Genomic DNA, 15,953 nt, shown 5'->3' with positions numbered 1-15,953 from the left:
ACACTTAAATTATGGAAGTGACTACCACAAGATGTAGCGATGGCTGTCAACTTGGATGGCTTTAAAAGGGAATTAGATGAATTCATGGAGGAATAGTGCAGCTACAGTTGGATTTTGGGGCTCCAGTCCATGGTCCCATTGCCCAGGGCGGGGCAAAATGACTACCCAGAGAGCAGCAGGTGATCAGGGCATCAGAAGCAAACTCCATTTTTCATTCCTGGTGGCAATGGCCGACAGGATGCTCTGGCATGGGCTGGTCCATGAAGTCATGAAGAGTTGGAAGCGACTGACCGAATAAACAACTACAAAGCCATGGGGTGCTATGACTTAAGTCACTTAGGGTGCAATCCTATGCATGTTTAGACAGAGACAAGGCCTACAACTCCCAGCATGCCCCAGCCAGCATGGCTGGCCGGGGCATGCTGGGAGTTATAGGACTTTTTCCCTGTCTAAACATGAATAGGATTGCACCCTTAAGAAGGCAAAACTGCACATGCTAAGAGTTTAGGGGTTTTTTTAAGGGTTAGCCAACAGTTTTGTGCTTATTATTCTAACATTAGGAATATAGAAGCAGTTGTAAAACATGGAATGTTGGGGCGGGGCTGGGAGGAAGGCAGCAAAACCTAATGTTAGCAGGGGTGTTGCAATACATGTCGAAGTGCAGCCGCTCTTCGTGACAGTCTCCATTGAGACGGCCCCCAAGAAGAGTCCAAAAGTTCAGGCAGTAGCGTGGACTCATATCATCAAACCAGTTTCCCTCTCCTCCGGGAGCAGGTCTTTCGTACTCATGGGTCTTCATTCCTCATTCATGACCAAGCCACCCCAAAATACTTTGCGTCACAAGACGGAGCAATATATTGCTCCTGGGAAAATTCATTCCTACGCCACTACGAAGAGCGCAGCTAAACTCAGAGGGAGCAGGGAATTCTGGAAGGGGGCAGCAGCTGACATCAGCATCCCTGCTAATAAAAAAGTGCTGGTGTGATCCCCCTGCAAGCCACAGCTCCGCTACTACACCCCCGAACGTTAACTGCACGCTTCACAAGCAATAGTCATGGCTGTCTAAAGGGGAGCCCCCCTAAGACCGTTAAACCCAAGGCCTAAACTTACCTAGCTGCACCACTGGGAAGACACTGCCATCAATGGCTACTGGTCATGATGGCGATATATTGCCTCCAGTATCACAGGCCATGTACACCGGTTGCAGGAGAAAATGGGCAAAAGGGTGCTGCTGCACTCACACCCTGCATGTGGGCTTCCCATTGGGGCGCACAGATAGCCACGGTGGGTAAAATCCAACCGAGCCCTACCTAGAGTAGACCCATCGAAATGACTGGGGCTCGAGACAGTCACGACTAACGCAAGCCCCCTGCATTCCAATGGGTCTACTCTAAGGAGATTGCGTTGGATTTTACCCTCGGTGGACTAGAGAGGCCTTCGGCCCGATCCAGCACGCCTCTGCTTCACACGGCTCCGCCACCCACCTGGGCTGACGCGGAGCTCTCGCTTTTCCGCCCTCCGACCAGGAAGGGAGCGCTTCTCCCCGGGGGATCCCGGCGCATGACCTGCTGAGCGGCAGGGCGGCTCCGCCCTGCAAAGCCGCTTCCCCGCTCCGCAGGAAGGCGGCCCGGGCCGACTTCGGGGACGCGCGGGGCGCCCCCGAGACCTCCGGGGACGCGCGCCCAGCCGCCCGCGCCCTGCAGCAAGCGCTGCGAGCCGCGACTCGGCCCTTCCCGGAAGCGCGAGGAGAGCCGCCGCCCGGCGCCTGGGCGCTCGCCAGCTGGGGCGCCCGCCCGGCAGCAGCTTCTCCAGCTCCTCCTCCTCTCCGGGGCGAGGGACCCGGGCGGCCGCCGTGCAGCCGCTACGTTTTAAAGCCCTGCGGGGAAAGGAGCCGGCAGGCCTGGCTTGAGCGCCCCCGCGGCGTACCGGGAAGGGACCCAGGAGTCCTAGCTCTCCCGGACCTTTTCTAAACCCTCTGGCAACCCCAGTGTTGATTTGAGCGCCTCCCCGTCCCACTGAAGTGTTCGGTTTGTCGCTATCCATGTGTCCCCCCCCCCCCGAAGTGTGAGGCCGGGGCAAATTTAGCTCCTTCCCTCCCGAATCCCAATTGCGCCCCAAAGCCCTGCTTTGATCCGTTTAGAAGGCGCAGGTGCCCTCCTTACCCCCACCCCACAAACCCTCTGGCAACCCTCTTATAGAATAGTCTACATCAGCCGTCCTCAACCTAACTACAGATGTGTTGAACTACCTGTTATCCCCAGCCTACATGATAACATCACACACACACACAAGCTACCTAGGGCAGGACATCTGTACCTAATTTATTTCTCCTTGTAAATAATTAAGCGCAGTTGCGCCAGCCTTTGATGAATCAGCTTTTAATTTGCAGCTCCAGCATCAGCAGGGTGAGCGAAACAAACACGGAAAAATATAAGCCTCATGGATACCCAGTATATCCTTTTTGCTGGATGGCAGAGTATGACTAGCATTATCTTTTTGTCTACCATGACGCTCATTTTGGATATTCATTTAATTTCACATGAACTCCCAGTATTTAAACTCTCCCTGCCCAGCATAGGAACTAATTTTCTGAGCAAAAGGTTCTTGTTCTTTTTTCCAGTTGGCAGAGTTTCTGTTCCAATATTTGCTGCATCAGGCATTCAACAGGTAAACTTCCTAGTGTAGAGATGTTTCCTAGAGATAGGTAGGGTGTGTTAAGTTTCTCCATGTCCAGGACAAAGGTGTTTGCCCACACAATGCTTGCAACTTGATTCAGATGTGTGGACTGAAAGGTTGCTAACTAACCAGGAAAAAAACAGGGTTAGGGTTAGTCTGCTCTTGTGCCTTTAGCTGTCATTTGATATGCATGAATCAGATGCTTTTGAGTTTTACAGCTGTCTGCAGGTTAAACTATTACTGAAGGCACAGCTACAGTGGCCAGTTGAAAAGTTGGCAACCCTAAAGTAATGTGTCTTAAGAGTTGCATTCATTTAGATTACATTTCTAAAACAATTCAAACATTCCCTACAATATTTATTTTTTAAAAAGCTAAATTGTAGGTTAGAGGCTATAGTTCATGTGGTGGATGTATCCTGCTCATTAATACTTTGCAGCTGACCTCTTGCTTAGCTTAAGAGAAGCTCTTACACGAAGCTTGTCTAGCTAGTTCATTTAAAAATTTCCCGGTATTAACTGGCTAATGCCACTTGCTTAGGACACCACTTCAAAGGAAGGGGGAGAAAACCCACCCCAGCAGCATTTTACTGCCTTGCTTCTTCCTCACAGAGCTTATGTGCCTTTAACAGCTACAAAGTAGGCAGAAATTTAACAGATGAATCTTTAACTTGGTATAGTGGAGGGGAAAACATTCCCATTTTATTTCTGCTTGCTATGCCTTTAAAAGCACAAGGCTGGTTCCCATATGGCACGGTTGTCACTCGATGCCTACGATATCAAACAACTCGTGCCTACAAATGGGCCACGCTACATAAAACACCACAGGCAGAATTTGGACATCACCTCAGTCTCGATGCTTATCAACTGAGTCAAGTTCACAGGTTCTGATGAAGTGCACAGTAATCCAACAGCAAAGAAATGCAATGTGTGAACCAACCAGCATAGACAGCCTCTGTCTGTATTAAAGCAGCCAAGATTTCACCATAGAAAAGTTGGGGGGGGGGGCTTATCCATGGTGTGGGGATTTGACTGAAGGATCAGGAGGGATTTCCAGGCTAGGGGTATCTAAGGGTGTGGCTTCTTTTCTCCTGAGGGAGGGAGGGACTTCTAAGATGCAGGCCTTGAGGTCGGCATAAGCCTGAGGCAGGGTCCCTAGATTGACCCACCGATCATGGATTGGGTTGTAGCAATGGATCAGGTGGGTATCCCGATAGGTGTTGTGGCTATAGCCGCCCAGCAGGTAGAGCTCGCCCTGCAGGACGGCAGATCCAGCGATGACGTGGGCCTGGGGCAGAGGGCTGAGGGCGACCCAGACATCCTGGCCTGGGCTGTAGACTTCGCAAGCCAGCTGATCTGCATAGCCCCCGTGGCCGTCCCTCCATCGCAGGCCTCCTGCCACGTAGAGCCGCCCGCCCAGTGGCTCCATGGCGTGTCCTGCGCGCTCTTCTCGCATGGCGGCCAGTGGGGTGGGGTGGGCACCCGGGTGGTACTGCAACAGGGTCGTTTGGCAGCGGCATGAACCGTCGCTGCCCCCGGAGACGTAGATGGAGCCATCCAGCACACAAGCAGCATGGCCACAGAGCGGTGTGGGCAGCGGTGTGCAAGACCTGGAAGAAGAAAAGGGGGCATAGAGAAAGGGTGAACGGCAGATCAGAGACGTAAGAAAGGAATGGCTTTGCTGGATTAGAGCGAAGGTGTTACCTGCTCCATAGGATGGTCACTTACACACCACCCCCAAAAGAGGAAACACATCACCAAAACAGAGGACAAAGAGGACACAGGTTGGCATAACATTTGCATAGGCTAACTGATATGTATAGATGCAAATTGAAAAAAAATAACTATAATTTAAGTAGAAATACAAGACATCTCACCATAGTGGAGAAGACTGTTTAGGTGACCTGTGTGCCTGCTGATGGGCAACTTCAAGGCCTTTCTCTGCTCTCCCTCCTTATGGTTCTTTATCTTTAAACTGGACTTGGACTGGATAGCCCTTCAAAGAAAGGACTGTCCTCTGTAAATTAGGACACCTGGCCACCCAATATACTTCACCAGTGCCCAATCAGGTGGGAAGCTGGCAAGCAGAGTGCATGAAGGAGAAGGTCTAGCGCCTAATAATGGGAGCAGTGCCGGCTCCAGGTTTCTGAGGGCCCTCGGGCAAGACACCTGCAGTGGGCTCCCTCCCTCAGTGAGCCTACTTTCTCACCGCCATTTTTACCAGCTGCTATTGCTCCTCATCCACTTTCTCACTCTTACTTGGCGAGCAAAGAGCTAGTGAGAGAGCAAGCAGTAGCATCTACTGCTTCTCCTTCTCACACCCTCTGTGGTCTGAGCTACAACAAGAGGCAGGGGAGCAAGCAGGCTGCAACGCTGAAGAAAAGGAGGAACTCCAGAGGGCTCTTGTCAGTGGGCCCCTCCTGGGGTTTGGGCCCTCAGCAGGTGCCCAACCATGCCTACCCTTGACACCGGCCCTGAATCGGAGTTAGCCCGCATCTCTGAGCACAGGGTGCTTCCAGACAGAGGGCTCCTTGCGCTCCCAATCAGAAGGCATTATGCAGCTATTCCATCTTTCTTAACGGATTTTCTGCAGTAGGAGAAAAGACAAGAGATGGGAAAACACTGGAAGGCTGTGAGCTGAAGACAACGATGTCTGGATCCCCATAAAATTCCATGAATGAGGCAGTGCGATTGCACAATAAAATACTCATCTGGAGGCACCCTAGTTCTCGGGCTCCTTCACACAGAGCTTTTATCCTGCGATTGAGATTGCTCCTTCATGGAAGTTTGCGGGCTCTTTACATGACATGGTGATCGTTCAAGGTGTCTCCTGCACTAAATGCCCTTTGTTCCATTTTTAAATAGATCTCGGATAATGAGCTAACAAATTAAGAGCAAAAGCAGCAAGAAGAGGAGCGAGATCCATGAAAGATCATGGAAGACTCAGATATGGGGAGAAGTGGGATGGGGGGGGGAAGCACGTGAAAAAGGGAGCCGTTGTGATCCTGCATTTAAAACGGAAGCAGAAAGCCCTGTTTTAAATGAAGGATTTTAGGCTGGTGTAGAAATGACCCTCATGTAGATGTGCACACAAGAAATTTGCCACCCAAGAGTGGCCATATGTCCTATTTCACAGAAGACAATGTTCTCTTTGAAGGTGTCCTCTGTTTGAGGGGTTGTCTGGTCCAAGTCTGATTTAAAGATAAAGAACTGCAAAAGGATACTGTACACTACCTTGGGCTCCTTGGAGGAAAGGTGGAATATAAATGTAACAAATAAATAAATAAGGACCAGACTGAACAGGTACACAGTTCACCTGACCAGTCTTCCTCCCTACGGTGAGATATATTCACATTTACATTGCAGGAATTATTTCTAACCCCTTCATGGATCACTGCCTTGTTGTGGCGAAGGGGCTTGCGTAACTCAGTGAAGCCATAAGCTATGCCGTGCAGGGCCACCCAAGACGGACAGGTCATGGCAGAGAGTTCTGACAAAATGTGGTCCACTGGAGAAGGAAATGGCAACCCACTCCAGTATTCTTGCCAAGAAAACCCCATGGAACGTATTTAAGCCGAAATTTTGCAAGAAGCAGCTCATGATCTGAGCCACAGTCAGCTCCAGGTCTTGTTTTGACTGACTGTATAGAGCTTCTCCATCTTTGGCTGCAAAGGACATAATCAATCTGATTTCGATATTGACCATCTGGTGATGTCCATGTGTAGAGTCGCCTCTTGTGCTGTTGGAAAAGAGTGTTTGCTATGATCAGCATGTTCTCTTGGCAAAACTCTATTAGCTTTTGTCCTGCCTCATTTTGTACACCAAGGCCATGCCTGCCTGTTATCCCGGTGATTTCTTGACTTCCTACTTTAGCATTCCAATCCCCTATGATGAAGAGGACATCTTTTTTTGGTGTTAGTTCTAGAAGGTGTTGTAGGTCTTCATAGAACCGATCAACCTCAGCTTCTTCGGCCTCAGTGGTTGGGGCATAGACTTGAATTACTGTGATGTTGAATGGTTTGCCTTGGATTCGTACTGAGATCATTCTGTCGTTTTTGAGATTGTACCCCAGTACTGCTTTTCCCACCCTTATGTTGACTATGAGTGCTACTCCATTTGTTCTAAGGGATTCTTGCCCACAGTGGTAGATATGATAGTCACCTGAATTAAATTCGCCCATGCCTGTCCATTTTAGTTCGCTGATTGCCAAGATGTCGATGTTCAATCTTGCCATCTCATGTTTGACCACCTCCAGCTTACCTTGATTCATTGATCTGACATTCCAGGTTCCTAAACAATATTGTTCTTTACAGCATCGGATTTTCTTTTCACCACCAGACACATCCACAGCTGAGTGTCCTTTCGGGTTTGGCCCAGCCGCTTCACTCTTTCTGGTGCTACTTGGAAATACCCTCTGCTCTTCCCCAGTAGCATATTGGACACCTTCCGACCTGAGGGGCTCATCTTCCGGCGTCATATCTTGCAAAATTTCGGCTTAAATTGAAGAACGTCGGGAAAACCACTAAACCGTTCAGGTATGACCTAAATCATATCCCTGATGAATATACAGTGGAGGTGAGGAATAGATTTCAGGGATTAGACCTGATAGACAGAGTGCCTGAGGAACTATAGACGGAGGTCCGTAACATTGTTCAGGAGGCAGCAACGAAATCCATCCCAAAGAAAAAGAAATGCAAGAAAGCCAAGTGGCTGTCTGATGAGGCTTTACAAGTAGCTCACGAAAGAAGGGAAGCGAAAAGCAAGGGAGAAAGGGGAAGATATACCCAACTGAATGCAGAGTTCCAGAGAATAGCAAGGAGAGACAAGAAGGTCTTCTTAAATGAACAATGCAAAGAAATTGAGGAAAATAACAGAATGGGAAAGACTAGAGATCTCTTCAAGAAAATTGGAGATCTCAAGGGAACGTTTTGTGCAAAGACGGGCATGATAAAGGACAAAGAAGGCAGGGACCTAACAGAAGCAGATGAGATTAAGAAGAGGTGGCAAGAATACACAGAAGAACTATACAGGAAAGATCTGAATGTCCCTGATAGCCATGATAGTGCGGTCACTGAACTTGAGCCGGACATCCTAGAGAGTGAAGTCAAGTGGGCCTTAGGAAGCATTAGTAACAACAAAGCTAGCGGAGATGACAGTATTCCAGCCGAGCTATTTAAAATCCTAAAAGATGATGCTGTTAAAGTGCTGCATTCAATATGCCAACAAATCTGGAACACTCAACAGTGGCCACAAGACTGGAAAAGGTCAGTTTACATTCCAATTCCAAAGAAGGGCAACGCCAAAGAGTGTTCAAACTACCGCACAATTGCGCTCATTTCACATGCCAGCAAGGTGATGCTCAAAATCCTACAAGCTAGGCTTCAGCAGTATGCGAACCGAGAACTACCGGAAGTACATGCTGGGTTTCGAAGAGGCAGAGGAACTAGAGATCAAATCGCCAACATTCGTTGCATCATGGAGAAAGCAAGAGAATTCCAGAAAAACGTCTATTTCTGCTTCATTGACTACGCTAAAGCCTTTGATTGTGTGGATCACAACAAACTGTGGCAAATTCTGAAAGTGATGGGAGTACCAGACCACCTTACCTGTCTCCTGAGAAACCTGTACGAGGGTCAAGAAGCAACAGTAAGAACCAGACATGGAACAACTGATTGGTTCAAAATTGGGAAAGGAGTACGACATGGCTGCATATTGTCACCCTGCTTATTTAACTTATATGCAGAGTACATCATGAGAAATGCCGGGTTGGATAAATCAGAGGTCGGAATTAAGATTGCTGGGAGAATTATCAACAACCTCCGATATGCAGACGATACCACCCTAATGGCAGAAAGCGAAGAGGATCTAAAGAGCCTCTTGTTGAGGGTGAAAGAGGAGAGTGCAAAAGCTGGTTTGAAACTCAACATTAAAAAAACGAAGATCATGGCATCTGGCCCCATCACTTCCTGGCATATAGAAGGGGAAGAAATGGAAGCAGTGACAGATTTTACTTTCTTGGGCTCCAAGATCACCGCAGACGGTGACTGTAGCCATGAAATTAAAAGACGCTTGCTCCTTGGGAGGAAAGCTATGGCCAACCTAGACAGCATAGTAAGAAGCAGAGACATCACCTTGCCGACAAAGGTCCGTCTAATCAAAGCTATGGTTTTCCCAGTAGTAATGTATGGCTGTGAGAGCTGGACTATAAGGAAGGCTGAGCACCGAAGAATTGATGCTTTCGAACTGTGGTGCTGGAGAAGACTCTTACGAGTGCCCTGGACTGCAAGGAGGTCAAATCAGTCCATCCTCAAGGAAATCAACCCTGAGTGCTCATTGGAAGGACAGATAATGAAGCTGAAGCTCCAATATTTTGGCCACCTAATGTGAAGAGAAAACTCCCTGGAAAAGACCCTGATGCTGGGAAAGACTGAAGGCAAAAGGAGAAGGGGACGGCAGAGGATGAGATGGCTAGATAGCATCACGGATGCAATGAATATGAACTTGAGCACGCTCCGGGAGAGAGCGCAGGACAGGAAGGCCTGGCGTGCTATGGTCCATGGGGTCACGAAGAGTCGGACACGACTGAACGACTGAACAACAACAACAATTATTTCTAAATTGCAGCTATCCATATCAAATAGCTTATGCAATTTTTATGCAAATCCTCTTTTTATGGTGATGCATTTCTTTCTTTTGGGGAGGTGTGTAACTGGCCACCTTGGGGCTGCTTTCTGCCAAATGATTAAAGTTGGTCTAGCAAATGAGGTAAAGAAAATCCTTTTTTGTGGTGACCCACCGTTTGGGGAATACTGTGCCAAGAGAGGCCTGTCTAGTGCCAACTTTAGTTTTATGGTTGCATTCAGGTGTCAGGTCAAAAACATTATTTTCTCCAGAGCTTTAACAGTCAGGATGTTGTTTTATTTCCGCTTCAGGAGCTTTTTATGCTGTTAAATTTTATTTGCTATTTTATCTTGGGATGTGTTTGTGTTTCTTTTGCTGCTGTACATATTATGTTATTACGGGGATCTGTTGGCTTACTATTTTGGTTATTTTAATTCTGTATTTTATTTTATTTTTGTAAGCCACCTTGTGAATTTAAAATATAAATGGAACAGTGAGATAGAATCATAGACTAGTAGGGTTGGAAGGGGCCTATAAGACCATGGAGTCCAACCCTCTGCTCAATGCAGGAATCTAAGTCAAAGCATCCCTGATAGATGGCTGTCCAGCTTCATCTTGAATGCCTCCAGTGTGGGACAATCCACTACCTCCCTAGGTAATTGGTTCCATTGTCGTATTATGGATAACCTAAATAAAAATAATAATTCGCAAATTAATTGATAAATTTAAAATGCAAAAAGAGAAAGAGTGTGACACAAGTTGACCTGAGAGGGAAGAAAGGGGGGGAGAGATAATACAATATTCAGAATAAAACAATCACAGCATGGGTTAGAATCATAGTTGGAGGGGTCCCGGAGGCTATCTAGTCCAACCCGATGCAGGAAGCCCGGAACTAAAGCATTCCCAACCGATGACTGTCCAGTGACCTCCAACAAGGGAGGTCCTCTTCCCAACTTCCCCAGGTAAATGGTTCCACTATCAAACTGCTCTTACCATTAAGACTTTTCTCCTAATGTTCAGCTGAAATCTACCTTCCTGTAACGTAAGCCCATTAGGTGTCGTGTCACCCTCTGGGACAACAGAGAATAAGTCTGTGCCTTCTTCTATGTGACAGCCCTTCTAATATTTGAAGAGTGCTATCACGTCCTGCCTCATCCTGCTCTTTTCCAGGCTAAGCATACGGTGTTCCTTCACCCTTCTTAAAATGTAGTGCCCAGAACTGGACATAGTACTCCAGATGAGATCTGACACAGAAAGGTCCCAGAGCCTCACCTCCAGGCATTGGTCCGTGGTTCATAGCACTCCACTGAATCCAGGCAATAGGCATCATTGGAGCTGCCCCCCAAAGCGTAGAAAAAGTCATCCAGGAAGACTGCTGGGAAATAGCTCCGGCGACTTGTCATGTCAGCCAGTCGCTCCCAACGCCCATAGAGGGGGTCAAACCTGCAACAAGGGGAGAGTCAAAGAACATGGAGGCCTCTTGGAAGCAAAAAGGACCAATTCTGCCCCCTTTCTAAATTAAAGGGGCAGACGTGTTCCCCAATATGCAGGCTATCCTTCACACCTTTTCACCTTTTTCTCATTGGGTTTAGAACAGGGGTGGGCAACTTGTGGTCCTCAAGATGTTTTGGCCTCCAACTCCCATCAGCCGTAGCCAATATAGCCAACGGTGAGGGAGGATGGGAGTTATAGGACCAAACATCTGGAGGGTCACAAGTCATCCACCCCTGGTTTAGGACATCCACCAGCCCACAGCTCTCAAATTCCTAGGCACTCAAACATTGACAAATGGAAAATGTTCTTTCCTGTTTGAGAAGCCTGATCAGAGAGTCACAGATTCCTAGAAGGGCAAGGTGTCCACAGCCTATTTTTCATTCTCTTGGGCCAATGAATCACTAAAAACAAATGCATCATCAGATCCTGGAACCTGGGGGACCAAAACCTAGTGGCGCTGCCCCCAGACCCTTAAATTCCACTGGCGGAAGCCACAGCCAGTGAGCATTCGTAAGAGGACTCAGAAGGAACAGATGCTTTCAGTCCCTTCAGGGGGTTTTTCGGGCTATCAGTGGCTCCCAGCCCAGTCTTCTGATTGGGCGGAGAGCCTTATATAAACTGCTCAGCTCAGCTCCAGTTCTAGATATTCTGACTGCTACCTGTGGTGCTAGCTCCAGGTTTACGAGGGCCCTTGGGCAAGACACCCTCAACGGGCCCCTTCTCTCAATGAGTTTGCCTTCTCACGGCCATCGTCACCCGCTGCTATTGCTCCTCAGCTCTTTCATCATTGCTGCCACTTGCTTGCTTGACAGGCAATGAGCAAGGAGGCCCTGGCATCTGCTGTTCCTCCTTCTCACCACCTCTGTTGTCTGGCCAGAGTGAGAGGCAGGTGAACAAGCAGGTTGTAATAGTGAAGAGGAGCAAATCCAGGGGGCTCTTAGCAGTGATCCCCTGCTGGGGTCTGGGCCCTCAGCTGTTACCCAACTATGCCTACCCTTGGCACCGCCCCTGACTGTATGTCAAGATGTCATCTCTGACACTGGCTCATACTTCCTTTGGGTCGCTCCATCTTTGGAATACTCATCACCCTTTTCTCTGGGCTGCTTTCCCAAACAATTACCTTAGCTCCAGCCTACATAACTACAGTAATTAACTCCAGGTGAATTACAGCCTGCGGGTAAGGCTTTTGCCACTGGGCTTGATGAAGTTCTGAGCCTGAAAAGCCCTGTTTTCCTTCCCATCCCCATCCAGAACTCTCCTGTCAGAATGGAATGAAACTGGTTCCCACCCCTTCCTCCCCCAATTCAAGTCGCAAGGTCCCCATCTCACTTGAACACTGAGCACATGGTGTCCCTGATCCCATAGTAGTGCTTTCCCCCAAAGATGTACATCACATTGTCCTTGACTGCCACAGCATGCCGGAAGCGTGGCCCTTCTGGGAGCTCCCCAAGACGACGCCACTCAACTTGCTTGACCAACCCAATGCCACTAAGGAAGCGGTGGGTGAACCAGAAGTCCCGGCTGGGGCTGCGAGTGGCCATATTCTTTGCCAGAGTATCTCCTCCGCTAACAACAATCACCTTCTCCGGGTACCTCACCCGGCAAGGGAGTTGCTCCATCTTGGAAGGGCCTGGTGGGAGGCGAGCTAAAGATTCAACCATGAGGTTATAGAGGTGACCTGGGGAGGCCATAATTTCTTCTGCCCGCACCTGCTTGAGCTCCCGAGTGGACATCAAAGGGAACCTGATGCAGCACAAGATTTTTGCGGCACAGTTCATCCGTCCAGCCCGGTCAGCGTCAAGCCAGCGGATGGCTCCTTGGAAGGCCTCTAGTTCATTGAGGATATAGAGAGCATCTGAACTGAGAAAGTCTACAAGTTGGTTGACAGGAAGGTCCAGGAACTTGGGTGTTCCCATGACATGAGCAAAGTTCCTTAATACAAAATTCTCTGCAGTATTTTCCAGATCATGTAGGCCATAGGCCTGGGCAAAGGAGAGGACATCCAAGCTGGATTCAGCATTCAACTTGTGATGGAAGAAATCCAGGCAGAGTTCCAAAATGCCAGAGACCTGGTATTGTAGAGCAGCCTGCGCAGCATCAAACAGATAATCCCATCCGCCTACCAGCATACCTGAGTACACAAAGGAGATGACCAGGCCCAGATCAGTTGAGGTGAAGCGGGTGCAGAGAGGGGTATCTGCCTGACGAGATTCCTTCATGCCACTGGTGAACATCCCATGGAAGAACTCACAGCCACAAGCCAAGGCCAGGCGGTGAACTGAAAGGAGGGAAGATGAGGTCAGGGGATCCAATGGCCATATCTCGGTCAGGATCTCATAGCCCCAACCCAAAAACATCTGCCAACCCAAACCTGGACTTCCCACTTCATCCCAAACCACAGACCCTTTTCTATCTGTATACCGGGTTTCCCATCAACTCTGCCTTGTTCACCTCGGTAGGTATCTTCTTCAGCTTTAAGCTCCTGGTCCCAGCCAATGCCTTCTTCATAAAGTTCCTCCAGGCTCCGCAGCATCTCCCATTTTTCTTCCGCTGGACTCCATCTGTCTTCTCTCTCAGTCCCAGTCAACACCAACTTGCAAATCTCGGCCACACGAGGGACACCCAGTGCTTCAGCTGCACCTAAGACCTCCCCAGCCATCTCTGGTGTAGCCTCTAACTCCCCACTGTAGGCAAAATTCAAAATGGCCTCCCAGCCGCGTGGTGTGGTCACACCATCCAGCTCCACTGCACCGTGCTCCCCGCATTCTAAACGTTGCCGGAAGATGGAACTCACTGCGGCAAGGAGGACACTGTGGCCTTCGTACTTCTTTGGGCCTAAGGTCACAGTCACATCCACCAGATGGTGCTGTTCTCTCAGCTGCAAAGCTGCAGCAAAGAACCGTTCTGCATGGGCCTCATTCCGCAGCTCCAAATGCTGCTCAGATGTGTTCCCCCTGGGACCTCCTGAGGGGCTGTCTGTGCATGACATTGCCTCCTGCAAAGAAGAAGGAGAAGAAGATACCCGTAGGACAAGAGAACATGAAAACTGGCAGACAAAACAGGTGAAGGAGCATGGTCGAGCTGGAGATGAAGATACAGAGCTGCCTCACAAAACACACCCTTGAGTTACCCAAACCGAAAGCACAACCGCAGTGCAATGAGCAACTGCATGTGACGCGACCATATTAACGCATACAGAGCTCCTCTTTCGCAACAACAACAGAAATAGCTTTGAGTGTTCAAAAAAGTGTGAAATGTCAGGCATAGATTTCTATAAATTGGCTAAATCTTAGTCAATCTACAAACTGATGTGCTTTCCTCACAGCAAATATTATAACGTCTTGTTTCCCCTTTATAAAAGATATACAATAGGGGTGTGTGCGTGCTTGTGTTTAATTGAAGCTGCAAATGTATGTGTTGCACTTGTGTGCCGTGCATTTCAGAGATTAATGTTGCCTACGTAGGTGCTCTGTGCTAACTGGTGAGGAGTGAATGTGATTTGTAACATTCCATAGAGTGTGTAATGTTTTTGTCCCCGTGAGCATAGTTACATAACAAAAGTTCACAAGCATCAGTGTGTGTCTGAAGACACAGTTTATGATGAGGCCTGGACTTCTGTTTGTGATGTGTGTTCATAATTAATCTCTTTCCTAAATTTGCTCCAGGTGTTTACAGAGTACACGTTATGCTAGATGTAGTTATGATGTAGTTATGATCTTTCTCCGTGGTGCAGCTAAGTAATTTTAGACCCCGTTTAACAGTCTTACCCTAACTATCCTTTAGATCAGGGGTCCCCAACCCCCGGGCCGCGGACCGGTACCGGTCTGTGGCCTGTCAGCAACCGGGCCACAAGGGTGTGTGGAACCCCCTCACCTTGGGTCCACGGGGGTCTGGGGGGGGGGAGGCGAACCGTCCCTCCCCCCCTCCCCCCAGAATCCTTGCTGGCTCCGGCTGCTGGCAGACTTCCTCCCGCTGGGACGCAAATGGCGTCCACTATGCGGACGCCATTTGCATCCCTGTTCTATAAGTAATAGGCTACATAAATCCATATGTAGCCGATTACTGCAAAGAATAGGGACGCAAATGGCGTCCACATAGCAGACACCATTTGTGTCCCAACGGCCGGAAGTACGCCAGTGGAACCCCCCCACCGGTCCGTGGAAAGATTGGACCGGTTCCTGGTGCCAAAAAGGTTGGGGGCCGCTGCTTTAGATAACTATGCATATTACCACAGTTGTGAAGCACACAACTAACATTTCTCTTTGCCCCTAGTTGCCACGCTGTGCATTACAACCGCTTCTACGGTCCCGACACATTAGAACTACAACAAAACCGTTTACCAACCCTGTTTTTAAAAAAAGAATCATACTCTGGGCATGTGCAGTTTTGCATTTCCAACCCACTTAAATCATAGCACCATCATGACTACAGGAATAAAACAGAGTTTGCTCCTGTTGCCCTGATGCCCTCATCCCTTGCCACTCTCTGGGTGGTCATTTAGGGGGGCTCCTGGGCTGCGGGGCCTTGGATTTTGGCCCCAAGGTCCAGTCCTAGCTACACAACTAGTCTTTCTGAAGTGCAAAGGGGGGAGGGCAGCATGGACATGCAAATCCTACATGATAACGCCCCCCTCCCAGGTGATGTGGCCTCTCGTGAACCTTCTCGCCCCTCACAGCATTGCTTAGCCTTAGCCTGCTAGAGGTCCCCGACCCAAACTTCTCACCTTGGGGCCTGCTCAGTCTGGGGCTTTCTTGAGCCTACGCAGTATCCGTGGCGGCAGGGTGATCTCTAGGGAATGTTGGCCCAGGTGCCAAGCTGTGAAGTTAATTATAGCCAGGCCCAAGATATCAGAGGAAGACTGGGCAGGCAGAGGAATGCGGAGTCAAAGCCAGATGTAACTCGTTCAAAGAACCAAATAATTAAGGCTAATTCTCACAGACGCCAGCAGTACTACTTCAGAAAGCAAAAGAGGGCTCAGGCTACTAAACAAAGCCCTATGAAGAGAGACTGAAAGACCTGGGCATGTTTCGCCTTGAGACGAGAAGGCTGAGGGGAGACATGATAGCGCTCTTCAAGTACTTGAAAGGCTGTCACAGAGAGGAAGGCCAGGATCTCTTCTCCATCATCCCAGAGTGCAGGACACGGAATAATGGGCTCAAGTGACA

At 48.9% G+C, this 15,953-nt stretch overlaps 2 protein-coding genes across 7 annotated transcripts in view; both read right to left on the bottom strand.

Moving 5' to 3' along the window:
• The window catches only part of TEP1 (telomerase associated protein 1), an 82,461-nt gene extending 80,686 nt beyond the window's left edge, over window positions 1-1,775 (bottom strand). For 2 of the 6 annotated variants that reach the window (XM_084806118.1, XM_084806121.1), the window contains exon 1: window positions 1,485-1,733. In XM_084806118.1, the coding sequence (XP_084662244.1) occupies window positions 1,485-1,562 (78 nt within the window). In that variant the 5' untranslated portion in view covers window positions 1,563-1,733. Of the gene's footprint in view, window positions 1-1,110; window positions 1,198-1,484 lie in introns of those variants that run through there. The other 4 variants (XM_084806116.1, XM_084806120.1, XM_084806119.1 and 1 more) reach the window with 3 other exon arrangements.
• Window positions 1,776-2,298: 523 nt separating this feature from the next.
• KLHL33 (kelch like family member 33) lies at window positions 2,299-13,777 on the bottom strand. The gene is made up of 4 exons (XM_084806105.1): window positions 13,240-13,777; window positions 12,118-13,066; window positions 10,567-10,737; window positions 2,299-4,283 (listed from the first exon to the last, which is right to left on the bottom strand). The coding sequence occupies exons 1-4, from the start codon at window positions 13,775-13,777 to the stop codon at window positions 3,683-3,685; spliced, it is 2,259 nt and encodes a 752-aa protein (XP_084662231.1). The 3' UTR covers window positions 2,299-3,682.
• Window positions 13,778-15,953: the final 2,176 nt, after the last annotated feature.

This window comes from Heloderma suspectum, chromosome 6, assembly GCF_057233095.1.
Source record: "Heloderma suspectum isolate Gila_16-S chromosome 6, 16-S_ref, whole genome shotgun sequence".
Classification (NCBI taxonomy): Eukaryota; Metazoa; Chordata; class Lepidosauria; order Squamata; family Helodermatidae; genus Heloderma; species Heloderma suspectum.
The sequence above is the reverse complement of the archived record's forward strand: the minus strand, read 5'-3'. Positions and strand labels throughout refer to the sequence as shown.